The sequence below is a fragment of the Thamnophis elegans genome, chromosome 7, assembly GCF_009769535.1.
Source record: "Thamnophis elegans isolate rThaEle1 chromosome 7, rThaEle1.pri, whole genome shotgun sequence".
Lineage (NCBI taxonomy): Eukaryota > Metazoa > Chordata > Lepidosauria > Squamata > Colubridae > Thamnophis > Thamnophis elegans.
The window spans coordinates 17,037,963-17,054,774 of NC_045547.1; the positions used below are offsets into that span (position 1 = coordinate 17,037,963).

Consider the following 16,812-nt stretch of genomic DNA (forward strand, 5'->3'; position numbering starts at 1 on the left):
TTTAGGAGCACTGAGTTCAAAGGTTTATCCTTGTGATTTTTTCCCCTCCCTGCCTCTCCTCATATGAAGAAGACATTTACATATAAGGACCAAAAATACTGACGAAAAGACATTTCACAATGCTTAGAGGCACGGAATATACCGCGAGAGGCCACCACAGACGACAAAGCGAGTGTTTCAAAGGAACAGTGATCAGCTTGTCTTCCTAGAAGTTCTTTGCCCAACTGTGTTTTTAATCTCCTCAGGACAAGTTGCTCCATGTCAAAATCCAGGTTCCTGCTGAGCTGCTGTACCAGCCTTTTGTGCTGAGACGGTGTCTCCAAAGGAGATTAAAGGGATGTGGGCCTGGGGAGAGAAAAATAGGTCAGCCAAACCCTTCATAACCTTTTCAAACTCCTCTCAAGCTAGCCTAAAATCCAGCAAGCCCTTGGCAGAACCATAGAGTTATCCCACTGTGTAGTTTTACATCCCTCTTCACCTCAAGGCCTGATGTCAGTCTAAAAAGTACATTTTAGTTTATCTCTGGACGAGCACCAGGGGTGAAATGCTACCGGTTCGGCTAGATTCACCCGAACCGGTAGTCAAAAATATTTTAAAAAGTTAAAAAAAAAAGTTCTGACAACCAGCTGTGCGACAATCAGTTGTTCCAGGTTGTCTGTGAGGTTCCTGCTTGTTGCAGGGGCCATTTTGTGTGAAGTCCAGCTGCTTTTGCATTGTGTGTGAGTCAGTTGTATAGCTTTTGTGTTATTCTTTTTGTGTAAAGTGTGATAGTTGGTTTTTGAGCTTTTGGTGAGGTTCCTGCTTGTTGCATGGGCCATTTTGTGTGACGTCCAGCTGCTTTTGCATTGTGTGTGAGCCAGTTGTGTAGCTTTTGTGTTGTTGTTTTTTGTGTAAAGTGTGATAGTTGGTTTTTGAGCTCTGGGTGAGGTTCCTGCTTGTTGCAGGGGCCATTTTGTGTGAAGTCCAGCTGCTTTTGCATTGCATGTGAGTCAGTTGTGTAGCTTTTGTGTTTTTGTGTGTGTGTAAAGTATGATAGTTGGTTTCTGAGCTCTGAGTGCGGTTCCTGCTTGTTGCAGGGCCATTTTGTGTGAAGTCCAGCTGCTTTCGCATTGTGCATGAGTCAGTTGTGCAGCCATGCCCACCTGGTCACATGACCATCAAGCCACGCCCACCAAGCCACGCCCACAGAACAGGTAGGGGAAACTTTTGAATTCCACCACTGACTAGCAGTTTAGATTTGCAAAACCAGGCTGCCATTTCTTTGCTTGCGTTGATGGGAGATTCACGCCCGTGACTTTAACATTTAGGTGATTTTCTTGTCTCCCGTTAAGATTTGCCTTTCAAATGAAGAAGACAACGATTACTGCTGCAGGGGCTCAAAGAGGGGAAGAGACAAAGGGGAGGTGAATCACACCTCATTTTTACATGCATAACGACTTTTGCAATGAAAAAATAAAACTGGCGAAGTTGCTCAATTTCTCCAATAATATTTATTACCAGGAGTACATCCTAACACTTCCCATGTTCTAAGGTGCTTTTTCAAAAGTCAAGTGGATTGTTTTTTTCCCCTTGAGGAGGAGGAAGAAGAATTCATTTCATTTTTCATCTAAGAAGCATCTTTGTATGATGTGGCCAAAGTTAGTTTCCTGTCTGTATCCCACAATTTTTCCCATTTTTCGAATTCGATATTGTACCCCAAGTTCTTTGCCCATACCACAATCGCTTCTTTAGCATGCTCTTCCTCCATTTTGTATTCTAATAAAAATATATAGATTGCTTTGATCATTTTCTCCACTGTCCCCGATAGAAGTTTATTTAATGGCGTTAAATTCCTATTGATGCCCCATGTTCTCATATCTTTCATATAACATGACTGAATTTGTAAATATGACCACCATTCTAATTCCAATCCTTGTTCTTTTGGTTGCAGTCTCGGTTTTAATCCCCCGTGATCATCTAACATGTCTTTATATGTTACAATTTCCCCCAATTTATAAGGTTTGCCAAACCTGGTTTGGATATACCACCGCTTCTAGGATAGAGAGCCAGTTCGGTAATTCCCTATAGTTTTTTTTTGTTCCATATCTCCAATAGAGCCTGTCTTATATAATGTCTTTGGATATACTGATGCACCTTTATGCTCTCTTGTATCTTTTGAAACATCCTTTGGGCATCAAGATGCATTTATTTTCGATAGTGGTATTAGAACATCCTCCAAAACTTCTCTGGCTTCTTCTTTGCCCATTTTGATGGTCTGGATCAGGGGTCGGCAACCTTAAACACACAAGAAACCACAAAGGTCCTAATTGGAAGCCCCACATTCAATTCTGGAGCCAACCGGAAGTCCGATTCCCCCACCGTAGAGTCTCAGTTGCAGTAGGTGATGTATCTCAGTGAAGAATGTCTGGAAGTATGCAAGAATTAATAGTTCCTTAGAAAGTATAGTTTAACTTGAGCATGTGATTTTAGACCTAATAACCTGCTGATTACAAGGGCAATGAAATTTAGATAAAGAATTAGAGATTCTTTTTCTTGAACTTTGCTTATGATATTGGTAATCTTATGGTCTTCCTCCTTATCTCTATTTCTTAGCCATGCATACACAGGAATCTCCTCTTAATTATCTTCTGGTAGGATTGCTTTGATTACAATATAACCTATAGTGCTGTTTTATTTAAAAATATTAAATTTAGAATTTATTGATATTTTTATCATATTAATTAACATTACTTAGAATTCTGGTTTGGAAAAGTGACATAAACTTGATATAAATAAAATCAAATTATTGGATGCATTTGGTGTGCAAATTGTTGCTGTATTGACAATATAATATATTGGAAAGGGTTTGATAATTCTGTGTTGTTGTTTTTTAAAAAAAGAATATAACTATTACACATAATCGATATCTAGCAAAGAGTCTTCATTAAACTGATAGTAGATGATCTTTTCCCACTGATGATGTTACCTAGTTTGGGTAAGGAAGCATCTGCAAGAGAAGAATCAACCTCAGGGAGCACAAAGGACTCTTCATTTCAACCCTTGACCTACAACTATTATTCCCCTTCAGTGATGATCTTTTCATCCACCTTCTTTCTTCAACGGCCTTCTCCAGATCCATACACAATTATTTCAGGAGTCTCTTCCCAAGCTCCTTGAAACAGGCAAATCTGCAGCACTGAACATGAACTAGAATCCATCTTGATCTTGATCATCTCCTCCTCCTCCTCCTCCTCCTCCTCCTCCCCTCTCCCTTTTTCTTCCTCTTCCTCTTCCTCCTTCCTCCTCCTATTCTCCCCTCCCCTCAATTCTTCTTCTTGTTCTTCTTGTTCTTCTTGTTCTTCTTGTTCTTCTTGTTCTTCTTGTTCTTCTTGTTCTTCTTGTTCTTGTTCTTGTTCTTCTTCTTCTTCTTCTCCTCCTCCTCCTCCTCCTCCTCCTCCTCCTCCTCCTCTTCCCCTTTGTTTTACCCTTTCTTCCAATCAGTGTTATGACACACACACATGCGTGCGCACGCGCGTGCACGCGCGCGCGCGCACACACACACACACACACACACACACAATCCTCCTTATCCAGGAGCACCCAAGACAGAATGGCAGACATCATTGAATCCCTACATACGTTAAAGGGCCTTTAAAATCTGATGGACCCTTATGGATTCTATTCTTTTGTTGTTGTTTCTCTTGTTTATAGGTATGGATGGATGCAGGCACTCAGATCTTCTTCTCATACGCCATTTGCCTGGGGTGCCTAACAGCTTTGGGCAGCTACAATAAGTATCATAACAACTGTTACAGGTAACTGAATGTGCCTCTAACATTTATAACCCTTGTCCTCGTTGCTTGATCCTTGTTTGTTCAATTTTATACAACTCATCTCCATTGCAGAAGCAGGTTTGAATAATTCCTACTTGCTTTCAAAATGTCATGATCTTCCAATTCCCATCTCTTCAAACTGAGTATTGTTATTTCCTATTTCCCCTTGAAACCGCAAAATATACCACATGCTACAGAAAACATGGAATTGCCACAAATAAATATATCTATAACAGTGGTGGGATTCAAATTTTTTTACTACCAGTTGTATGGGTGTGGCTTTGTGGGCATGGTGTGGCTTTGCAGGTGTGGCTTTGTGGATGTGGCAGGGGAAGGATACTGCAAAATCCCCATTCCCTCCCCATCCCACTAACCTGCTTTCCAGCTCTGTTCTCCTGTTCAGGGTAACAAAAGAAGATCAGCTGGCCTAGGAGGCAGCACGGGCGGGGCCAGCCTATTTGCTGGTTCTCTGAACTACTCAAAATTTCTGCTACCATTTCTCCAGAACCTGTCAGAACTGGCTGAATGCCACCTCTGATCTATAACCTTTAGGATCCCTCCCAAAACATACCTCATATCCGATATTGCTCACTTGAAATGTACTTGTTGAATATGCAATCCTTATCTTAATTTATTTCATTTAATTGGTTAAGGCAGCCCCAATCCCACAAATAATTTTGCATATTTACCTTTAAGATGATCCAGATAATGTCAACCTCAATTAAAGGATTTCTCTTTTTCAGAACTGGCTTGTCATAATAGTTAAATTTAATAAAGAATTGTATCTGGCCAATAAGAATTTTCAAAGTGCAACTGAGTTTCAAGAGGCCATTTAATGCTTAGTTAAACCCACGTAAATTAGTTACATCCATCTGAACCACTAGAACAGGGAAGCAAGAAAAGTTGCAGATCCCATCTCCTAAGGAAGCCTCCTAAGGAAGAACATCTGGCAGGACCCAGAAGGAGGACCTTCTCCATGGTGGTTCCCTCTCTTTGGAACATCACCCCTGCAGGCATTAGATTGGCCCCACTTTGAACCTCTTTCATATGGTCCTGAAGACTTGTCCGAACGGTGCTTTTTCAAGAGGCAACTGTTGAAAAGTAAAGGGACACAGGGCAGAAAACATCCTGCACAGCTCTACAACACAGTCATTTTAGCCGTTCCAAGAAGGCTCCACACCCATTTACTCAGGTGACATTGAGGACCAGATGTGGGTTCCTACCGGTTCGGCCTGGTTTTGGCTGAAGTGGTAGTGGTATAGCGGCATGGGTCACTGGAACCAGCAGTGACCCTTGCCTGCCACACCCCTGAACCAGTTCTTCGGTTGGCGTTGCTGGTGCCACCATCTTGTTTGTAAATTCTGCGTGTGCGCACAACAATTTTAATTGAACTGTACATGCACACATGCAAAGCACGTGCACAGAGAAACCTCCAAGTGGTCTCAACGACTCTCTAAAAGGAATCAAATGACCAGCTATCTGCAATGAATATAAATCCCTTCCATTCCCCACCATCCAGTCAGAGCTGAAGAAGATTCTTGGATGAAAAGTGAAATGTCTTCAAAAGTCAAGTTGTCTCTTGAAAAAAGCACCTTTGGGACAACCATGACCTGGATGAATGAGAATCCATAGACATCCCTGAAGACTTGGTTCTGCCAAGGGGCCTGGAGAGCCCAGAATGGGATGGAGTCCATCAAGTGGCTTCTTTGATTGTGTGTTGTCACCAAGAGTTTGTGTCAGAGGTGAGTTGCTCCTGGTTTTGGGCCGGATCGGGCAAACCGGCGGCGGCAGGAGACTCCGCCCACCCGGCCAGATGCTTCTGCACATTTGCAGAAGCGGTGCACATCTGTACCCCCACCTGCCCGCCCGCACAAGCAAACCAGTAGTAAAAAAAAAAAGAAACCTACCAATGGTGTGTGTGTGTGTCTGTGTTACTATTTTTTATGCTTTTATATTTGGGTTTTTATTGCTTGTAAGCTGCCCAAAGTGACTGTGGGTGAGTGGGAGTCCATATAAATTTTCTAAATAAAATTAAATAAACAAATAAATTAGTTTCCGCCTTGCAGCCGACTCTTTCCTTGTTTTCTGCGGCAACAACATTATCCATGCTTTAAGTACAAGCTGGGCGTGGAGGGATAGCAGGATTTCATTATTTAAAAATAAAACATTTATTATACAATTAAACACTACCCTTTGATGATGTTTCAATAATTTGCAATCATAGGCAATCGTGGGCAATTAAAACTCTGCACCGCCCTGTGCAAATCTGAATAATTAAGATTTAAGATCTTATTCGTCACTAATGCTTTAGCCACACACTAATTGAAAACAATAAAAAAGAAGGATTAAAGGAAGATACAAATTGCCAGCAGTGTCCACAGAGGAGGGAAAGGGGGGGGGGGCAGAGTGCAGAGAGTCATGGCATCCCCATGCAAACCTAGCCTGTTTTGTATAGGCATCATAGCACTGTGTGTTTACACGAAGGGGTGAAGGCTGCATGGTGACATTGTGATGCTGCTTTTCTTAGTTTTATGGAAGCAGCAAAATCCTGGACATACCTAAACAATTACATTTGCAAAAAGCTTTGCTGAATGACATGCGCTTCTGAGCGTTCATCATGGATTCTAATCAATAGGATAAATAATATTGTGCTGTATTAAATGTCATGTAGAATCAGTTTCCCAGTGTAAACAAGAGCTGCAATGTTTATCTTTCAGTTGATTAATAACCTTTTAATTAAGGAAATGTCCACAATCAACTTGGTAGCAGGTTTTCAAACAGGTTAATTTTTTCAGCCATTGAATTTATGTGCAACAGGTCCTTCCTTCCTTCCTCCCTCCCTCCGTCTCTGATTAACAGAGTTGGGAGGGACCTTATAGGTCATCTATTCCAACCCCCCACACCCGCTCAAGCAGGAAACCCTACACTGTTTCTGACAAATGGCAGTCCAGTCTCTTCTTGAAAGTCTCAAGTGATGAAGCTCCCACAACTTCCAAAGGCAAAAACTGTTCCATTGGTTGATTGTTCTCACTGTCAGAAAGTTCCTCCTTATTTCTAGGTTGAATCTCTCCTTGGTCAGTTTCCATCCATTATTCTTTGTCTGATCTTCAGGTGCTTTGGGAAATAACTTGACCCCCTCCTCTTTGTGGAAGCCCCTCAAATATTGGAACACTACTATCATGTCTCCCCCTGGTCCTTCTCTTCACTAGACTAGCCATGCCCAGTTGCTATAAGCATTCTTTATATGTTTTAGTTTCCAGTCCCCTAATCATTTTGGTTGCTCTCCTCTGCACTCTTTCTAGAGTCTCAACTAGAGACTCTAGTTCCTTCCATCTTCCCTCCCTCCCTTTTCCTCTTCCTTTTCCCTTCTTAGGGAAGGCTATTAAGGTGCATGGAAAATTAATCCTGTATTTTCCCCTAGGATCATTACATTTACATTCAGATTTAGAATAGAATAACAGAGTTGGAAGGGAGCTTGGAGGTCTTCTAGTCCAACCCCTTGCCTAGGCAAGAAACCCTATACCATTTCAGACAAATGGATATCCAACATCTTCTTTAAAACTTCCAGTGTTGGGGCATTCACAACTTCTGGAGGCAAGTTGTTCCACGGAATAATTGTTCTTCTCTGCACTCTTTCCAGAGTCTCAACATCTTTTTTACTATTTTTCGTTTTTTTTAATTAATTTATTTATTTTTAAAAAATATGGAACGCTTCACGAATTTGCGTGTCATCCAGGGGCCATGCTAATCTTCTCTGTATCGTTCCAATTTTAGTATATGTGCTGCCGAAGCAAGCACCCAACATCTTTTTTACATCGTGGCAACCATAACTAGATGCAGTACTCCAAATGTGGCCTTACCAAGGCATTATAAAGGGGTATCAACACTTCATGTGATCTTGATTCTATCCCTCTGTTTATGCCACCTAGAACTGTGTTGGCTTTTTAAATTTAAAATCCATGCAACTAGTTTTAACAACTTCGGGACACACTGTGTGCACATTTTCATACAAATATATCATTCTTATCTTATATACCATGATGTTGGACGTCTTTGCAAACTATTGTTCTTTCCTCATGTCATTTCTCCCTCTCCTCCTCCTCCTAGGGATTGTATCGCTCTGTGTTTTTTGAACAGTGGCACAAGTTTTGTGGCTGGCTTTGCCATTTTTTCCATTCTGGGTTTCATGGCAGAGGAACAGGGAGTGCTTATTTCAGAGGTAGCTGAGTCAGGTGAGTAGCTCATGCACATGGGGACTTAGCTTGGACGCGGTGAAAAATACAGGTAGTCCTCGACTTATGACCACAACGGAGCCCAGAATTTATGTTGCTAAGTCAGAAATTTGCTGAGTGAGCGTTGCCCCATTTTACGACTTTTCTTGCTCCATTTCTGAAGTGAATCCATGCAGTTGTGAAATTAGTAACATGGCCGTTAAGTGAATCTGGCTCCCCCATTGATGTTGCTTGTCAGAAGGTCGCAGAAGGTGATCACATGACCCCAGGATGGACATAAATATGAAACAGATGTCAAGCATCCAAATGTAAATCACCTGTCCATGGGGATGGTTCCATGATCATAAATGTGGAAAATGGTTATAAGTCATTGTTCTCAGTGCTGTTGTAACTCCGAATGGTCACTAAATGGACTGTTGTAAGTCAAGGACTACCTGTAGTTGGTTGGGGAGCTAATGATCATGACATCTCGTGCTGGTTATATGGCTTCAACATATTAACAATTTTCTTCCCATAGGACCTGGTCTGGCTTTCATTGCTTATCCACGAGCTGTCGTCATGCTGCCTTTCTCCCCATTATGGGCTTGTTTCTTCTTTGTTATGGTGGTTCTCCTGGGACTGGACAGTCAGGTAAAGATGCTACAATGGGCAGGCTCAGTCTTGTACTTAATCTGTCCTTCTTGATCTGTCGCCCCCAGGGAGTTAAGTTTATCATTCCCATCATCGACCCTGAGCATGAAAGTCACACGTTGACTGGCTTGTGGATAACAGATGTTGAAGACACGTGTCATAATCAGAATAGAGCTGGAAGGGACCTTGGAGGTTTTCTAGTCCAGCCCCCTGCTCAAGAGATCCTGTACTATTTCAGCAAGGGTGGGATTCAAAAATTTTAGCAACCTGTTCTCTGCCAGGTTGCTGGGTGAGCATGACCATATCTCTATCTCTATCTCTATCTCTATCTCTATCTCTCTGTCTATCTATCTATCTATCTATCTATCTATCTATCTATCTATCTATCTATCTATCATCTATCTATCTATCTATCTATCTATCTATCTATCTATCTATCTATCTACCTACCTACCTACCTACCTACCTACCTACCTACCTACCTGAAATGGAGGAGGCAGGGGATAATTCAGTATGCCTTTCTTAGGTCTGATATTATTTCATTATTTTTTTGGTGATATTTTGATCGCTTGCCAGTTCAGATGGGAGTATTCAGATGGAAGTTTTGGTGCAAAGATGGACGTTCCAGGATTGTGTAAGGAGATTATGGCAAAGTTGGGTAACTCAGACCGAAAACAGAACATGTGGGATTTAGTAAAGATTGTTTTTAAAGCAAGTAAATTTCAAACTAGTTCACACAAAATCCAAAGGTTGTTTTGCTCACAAACAAAATCTACACCTAGTGGAAGATGTGCATGGTGATTGGCCAGGTAAATTCCATACAATTTTCCCTACAGTAAAATTAATATTTCTTTTGCTGCTTTTAAAAAATGTTCTAAAGGAATGTAGAGATGCTCCTGGTGACACTGAACTGATTAACTCTGAAACTGATTTGAGATTTTTTTTAAAAAAAATAGAGATGGGTAGAATTAAGGTAATTTCTGAATTGGTATTGTTCAACAACCATCCTCAGTGGACATTTCAGAAATAAGCAGTTGGTAGCGATTTCATTTTTTAAAAATCAAACGTGGAGCAGACTGATCTCTTTCAAACATTTTGACTCATATTGACAAAAGTGAGTAAAAAGTAAAGGAGATTATTTCAATATAGAACCATGAACTAATAACAGCACAGGGCTGGCAGTTCGTTGCATATATATTGTGCTTAATACTTTATAATTGCTGGTGATAAGACATGATTTCCAGCTTTTTTAAATGTTACAGAAGTTGGCAGAAGCTTGAATTCACCAGAGGAAAAAATGAGTTGAGAGTATATATTGTGAGCAATGATCCCATTTAAAGACTACCTTCAATTTCTTGGTGAAAAAAAAAAAGAAAAGAAAAGATTATTGTTTGTCTCCAGTCAGTGTCTTTCAGGATGGTGTGTGGTAATGATGGGATTAAGATTGATATCTTGTAATCTTTCAATGAATCGAAGGATATGCAAGGATTAAAAGGTGGAAATATCTGTGGTGAAAAGAACTGAAGACCGCTTCAATTCTCTTTTCCCCTAGTTTGTCTGTGTGGAAAGCCTGGTCACCGCTATAGTTGACATGTACCCTGGAATCTTCCGGAAAAAGAACCGCAGAGAAACATTAATTCTTCTCATCTCCATCCTCTCCTACTTTGTGGGTCTGGTCATGATCACAGAGGTAAAGACAGTGGGGGAGGGGGGGAGGAATAATAAATAATCACTAATAAAATTCTATTTCCCTTCAGTTCCACTGGTTCCTTCGGATTACATGGGTTTCTCCCAGGGTGTGGGATTCAAACATTTTAGCAATCGGTTCTCTGCTCAATTGCTTGGTGGGTGTGGCCTACTCGGCCTCCTGCACCATAGCGGGGCAGGCGGAATTTTCACCCTCCCCAGGCTCTGGAGGCTTCTTTTGAGCCTCCGGAAGGGTGAAAATGGCCTCCCCTGGACTCCAGAGACTCTCTGGAGGCCGGAAACGGCCCCATTTCCAGACTTCCGGAAATTCCGGGAGGCCTGTTTTTCACCTTCCCTAGGCTCCAGAGGTTTTCCTCGAGCCTCCAGGGGGGCTAAAACGGCCTCCCACAGGCTCCGGAGGTTGGAAACGGGCAGGTTTCCGGACTTCCGGGAGGCCCATTTTTTGCCCTCCCAGAGCCTCCATCCAGAGACTCCGGGGAGGGGAGGAATGGGTGGGGACAGGCAGTCCTTGCAACTACTGGTCAGCGAACCAGATGTAAAATTAGCATCCAATTTGCCCGAACTGGTCCAAACCAGCTGAATCCCATCCCTGGTTTTCCCCATTTCAAATATAGGAGTCAGCAGAGCGTTCTTTAATGGCGGGGTCAAAAGGAGTTTGTAGCCATTTATTAATGCTGAAAACAGCAGATCTGTGATCTGAAGGCACATTCTTGCTAAAACTAAGAAAGTCTGTAGCTGGCTAATTGTTGAACGAGAGGATATCCAGAAATCCTGGGTTCCAACTTGAAGACCATGAAAGAAAGACAGAATAGAAATAACAAAGAGGATCATCATATGTCAATTGGTGATAAAAAAAATAAGTCAAATTTGAAGCCTGGCTGAGTTTTCACTTGTGACTAGTATTGTATAATGGTGAATGTTTGGATGCTCTAAGTAATTTGTATGTGCCAATATGGTACATAAATCTTTGAGTGTGTGGGATGCAAGCAACAGGATGTCCATATGCAAGATCATCTCTTCATTAGAGATCCCAGCTTGGAAGGAATAACATAGTCATGCTTGGAGAAAACTGAGTTTCACCTGGGCTTATGCAAAATGTGCACAGTATACTAATTTTGTCTTTTATGGTGGAAAAACTCATCTAAAAACACACCAACTGGAGAAAAGCCAACAATTGTCTCCAGAAGTTGTGAATGCCCCAACACTGGAAGTCTTTAAGAAGATGTTGGATAGCCATTTGTCTGAAATGGTATAAGGTTTCCTGCCTAGGCAGGGGGGTTAGACTAGAAGGCCTCCAAGGTCCCATCCAACTCTGCTATTGTATTTATTTGTATTTTTCTTTCGTGAGCTTCTGTTTCATCGTTTGCAGGGAAACAGAAGCTCATGAAAGAAACGCCACGGAGATCTGAAATTAGCAAGATGGAATGGTCTTTTGCTGTTAAGAATGAAGAACACCTGAGAGTGGGCAACCAGGTTCTTATGTAGAGTAAAGAGACTGAAGAAGAGCACAGATTTGAATATCAACAAAGAGTTATTTTAAAACTGTTAAGTAGTACAGATGGGGATACATAAGAATTTGGGTTTCCTTGGGTCATTCAAGGAACATAATATGTGAGAAGTATGAATGGCAGATGCGGTGACTGTTATTCTAACAGTTTGGACTCTGTATCACATTTTGAATAGGGAGAGTTGTAAGCATGCCCATTATGAGTATCCTGAGAATGTTGCAATTAATGGAAATATATTATTTGTGAATCAAAGGCCTTTCATTGATGTAACAAAGGTTACAACTCTAGGAGGATATATGTCATGAGGAAGTAGTTGTGGCATGTACGCAGAGAAGGTTAGCAATTAAAGCTAATTGTGACTTGGTACTTTGACTTTTCCATTAGAAGCTAATTTTGGCTTGATTGTTTACAGTGAAAAACTAAGAGAATGAGTGAATGAGACAAAGATGATAAAAAAATACTGCATATGGGACAATCGTGATTTCATAGTATCAACAATGAACTAAGGAACCCACACTATAGCCCAAGGGGGTCAAACTCAATTTCATTGAGGGCTGCATCAGGGTTGTGTTTGACTTAGGGGGGCGAGAGTGGGCATGGCCAGCTTGATGTTACTTGTGTCGAGGGTTCCTGTGGTGGCCCAAGCACTCTACCAGCAAAAATGGAGTTCAGAAGGGCCTCCCCATGACCCCTTGAGCTCCATTTTTTGCTGGCAGAGGCTCCATGGGCCGGTCCTTTGCTGTTTCCAGGGTGCGATTTGGCAGTTCGAGTCTCACCAGGCTCCAGGTTGACTCAGCCTTCCATCCTTCCAAGGTGGATAAAATGAGGACCCAGATTGTTGGAGGCAATAGGCTGACTCTGTAAACCACTTAGAGAGGGGTGTAAAGCACTGTAAAGCAGTATATAAGTCTAAGTGCTATTGCTATTCTAGTCGCTACTGAAGCTCTGGTGGAATTTCATCTCAGTCCTAACAAGACTGAACCTTGCTTAGCTTTCTGAACAAGCCAAGATCAACCAATACATTAAATATATTAGCTCTATGTTAAGTCTAAGTGCTATTGCTATACAGTGATGTCACTGAGGGTTGTCATCTGTTGGCGTGCTTGCTTGACCTGTGGATTGAATGTGATACGGTATAAGATCTAAATTACAGTATATGGTATAGTATATGATGGAAGTTAAGCATAGATGAAAATCAATGGTGTCCTTAATGAATGGTTCAGCATCGAGCTGGGAGTGAGAAACAACCCCCCCCCCCCCCGAGTGCTTAATGCATCTATGAATAAATGCAAAAGGGATTCTGGTGGTGACTGAAGAGGTGAAAGGATTGGAGACATGAACGTAGCTGTTCATTCATATGCAGATGATCCGCTGCTGTTAGCTGAGCACTGGAATGATTTATAGTGAATGTTAGATTGTTGATACAATGAGAAGAGTGGGTTTGAAAATTAATGTATCAAAAGTCCAAGGTCATCATGTTTGACAGAGAAAATGGAGCGAATGGTTGCAAATTATACCTAAATGGTGAAAACCCGGAAAAAGGAAAAGGGCTTGTGTTCCTTGCATGGGATGTTTACTAAGTGGATCGAAAGAAGAATGTGCAAACGTTAGTAGAAAACAAGTGGGTCAAATGCTCTGCTGTCTTGTGAGGAATGAATGTTTGTTTCACACACACACACAAAAAAACGCAAAAGCAAAAATGGCTGTTTATATTTTTACCAACCATTGTGTACGCAAGCGAGAGTTGAGTTAGGTGTAAGAAAAACAAAAATGCATGTGAAATGCTATGACAGTGGAATATAGTTTGTGAATTTCTGTGGAGAAACAAGATAAGATAGGGTTTTTTTTTAAAAAAAAATCAATGGGTGTTGAATGGCTGTGAATTGAGTGCAAAAAGTGAGAGACCGGTTTGAAAGAAGTACGCTGAAAAGAAGAAATGCAGATCATGTTTGAGGTTTTTTTTTTTTTTAAAAAAAACCAAAGATATGAAAGAAGAATTTACAGATCAAGAGGAGGAGAAAACCAAGTCAGCTGTTGGTTGGATGCAGCTGATAAGACTGTATCTTCAAAAAGAAAGAGGTCAGACATTTAAAAGAACAACAGACAGTAGGAAAGAAGGTACTGGAATGATGGGAACAAGAGTGATTTGCACGGGTAAAAAGTATGGACTGCTATGGTGAATGTTGGCCAAAGCAAGATTTAACTGCATTTCCTTTCTTTTACATGCTCTGTGCCTTTAATTTGTGAGATACGATAGTATGATAGATAGATAGTGTGATAGGTAGGTAGGTAGGTAGGTAGGTAGGTAGGTATGTAGCAGTGGTGGGTTTCACATTTTTTTAGAACCTCTTCTGTAGGTGTGGCCTGCTTTGTGGGAGTAGCTTGCCAGCCATGTGACTGGGTGAGCATGGTCAACTTGTAAAATGTAGTGAAACTCAGTTAACAACGCTCTTGCTTAGCAACCAAAATGTTGGCTCAGAAACTCTGGCATTTGAAGCACGCAAGTCTTAAAGCTGTCAAGTTACAAGACCCTTGCACCCCTAACCCTTTAGAAAAAAAAAACCCAGGAGTGTTCAAACTTGACAGCTTTAAGACTGGTGAACTTCAACTCCCAGAATTCCTCTCCTCGCTCTTCATCTTGATGATGTGTGGACGGGCGGGGGGAGGGAGCTGGAACCGGTTCTAAACGGCACTGTAGATTTGTGGAACCTCTTCTATAGAAGAGGCTAGAACTGGCAAGAACCAACCCCTGATAGATAGGTAGGTAGATAGATAGAGATAGAAAGATAGAGATAGATAGATAGATAGATAGAAAGATAGATAGAAATAGAAATAGAAATAGAAATAGAAATAGAAATAGAAATAGAAATAGAAATAGAAATAGAAAGATAGATAGATAGATAGATAGATAGATAGATAGATAGATAGATAGATAGATAGATAGCTTCAACTGTGTTATTTGTAAATGTCTCAGTGTTTCCTTCAGCTCTATATGAAGAATGAGTGACAAAATATGCCATTAAATGCCACTGTAGTAGCATCTGGAGCCTGGATTGGGCCAAGAGTCTCTCGGGCATTTAAACAGATGTTTAATTATGTTCTCTGTCATTTAACACTTTTCTTGTTTGCTGTAGGAAATGAAGAACAGAGAATCTGTGGCAGTCACAATGGGTGCAAAACCAGGAAAGCCACCCACCAACCAACACTAATGTATATAGTCTCCCTTGCAACTTAGGAAATATCAAGATCTGCTTATTTTTAACGCAGGAGAAAAAGCAGCAGCACTGCTGAATTTTCGTTTTTCAATCCTATGACACTACAAAAAAAAGTAACATATTTTACTAGATTAAAATTTGATGAGATTACATCTGTTGAGCAATACTGTATGCAAATTGAATGAATAAATGCACAGTTGGATAGGTAGGAAAGCAAGGCTTACTCAAATACTAAGAAACAATCAATTTAAATGCATTGACCATGGGATATACTTTGTAAAGATTAAATTTTGCAATGAGGAATGTGAAAAAAGTATTAGTATCAAGAATTAGCCAAACCAGTCTAACTTCTTATGTGGGATGTTCACTTGAATAGCCATAAAAGGCCCTGCAAGAACTTACAATGATATACTATTGCTTTAGTAACTTATATACTTTAGTTTCAGGATGCGGTGGCTCAGTGGCTAAGACGCTGAGCTTGTCAATCAGAAGGTCAGTAATTTGGTGGTTTGAATCCCTAGTGCCGTGTAATGAAGTGAGCTCCCGTTGCTTGTCCCAGCTTCTGCCAACCTAGCAGTTTGAAAGCATGTAACAAATCAGTGGTGGGTTCCAGATTCCGTTCCAACTGTTACAGTTGGAACAGCCCTGGCGTCACCCACATGGACGTGCACAATGCGTGCATGCATCATACTTGCCTGCGACTCTTCCACAAGCCTCCACGATGCTCCAGCTGCTCGGCGGAGCGTCATGCAGGCGCCATGCGCGTGCACGGAAACGCCAAAGGCTTAAAGGATAGGTAAGGAACTCGGGCAGGTGGGTGAACCCTCCGGAGCACCATATCTGAACGGTACTCGGTGCTCCAGGCAGGCTCCAGTACACCCGTACCGGGGTGTACCAGAGCCTGCAACCCACCACTGTAACAAATGCAAGTAGAGAAATAGGGACCACCTTTGGTGGGAAGGTAATAGCGTTCTGTGTGCCTTCGGCGTTTAGTCATGCCACCCACATGACCATGGAGACATCTTTGGACAGCGCTGGCTCTTCAGCTTTGAAATGGAGATGAGCACCGCCCCCGACTAGCACGCATATGTGAGGGGAACCTGTATCGTTATACTTCAGTTTATATGTTTCAGGAAATCAACCAAGCTTTTCTAGGGAACAAATCTCAGCACCATGTTGGAAAATGGCACCAGTGCCATCTCACCTCTCCACCGTGAACATCCAGAGGTAGCACAAAGAGTTGGCCCTTGATTGTCAAGTTTGGTTTATTGCGTAAGGTGCCAGGCTAGAAACAGACGACTGTGTGTTCTATACCCTCCCTAGGCATGAAAGCTGGCTGGGTGACTTTGAGCCAGTCACTAGGAGACTGTGAGTTTTAGTCCTGCCTTATGCATGAAAGCTGGTTGGGGAATTTTGGCCCAGCTGCTTTCTCTCCCAGCCCAGCCCACCCCACCCCATAGGACTGATGTGATGAGGAAAGTAAGAGAAGGAAGGAGTATTGCATGTGTTCACTGCCTCGAGTTATTGATAGAAGGGAATATTTGCAGCTCAGAGTTGAACCTTGGTGCTCTCTGAGATGGATTGTTTTCCAGCAGACGTTTCATTGTCAAATTGGTAATCAAACATCTGCAAAAAATTCCACCAAGCTCAGAGAGCAGCTTGGACCCCATAGCCTCCGGTTATTTATAAAAACAATAAAGGCAGGATA

General features: G+C 41.7%; 1 protein-coding gene and 1 pseudogene across 1 annotated transcript in view; one reads left to right on the plus strand and one right to left on the minus strand.

Moving 5' to 3' along the window:
* The window catches only part of SLC6A13 (solute carrier family 6 member 13), a 74,136-nt gene that overhangs the window by 47,442 nt on the left and 9,882 nt on the right, over positions 1-16,812 (plus strand). The window contains exons 7-10 of the mRNA XM_032221377.1: positions 3,691-3,794; positions 7,920-8,044; positions 8,562-8,674; positions 10,227-10,364. Of these exons, the coding sequence (XP_032077268.1) occupies positions 3,691-3,794; positions 7,920-8,044; positions 8,562-8,674; positions 10,227-10,364 (480 nt within the window). The remainder of the gene's footprint in view (positions 1-3,690; positions 3,795-7,919; positions 8,045-8,561; positions 8,675-10,226; positions 10,365-16,812) is intronic.
* Positions 7,510-7,610, minus strand: LOC116511923 (annotated as a pseudogene).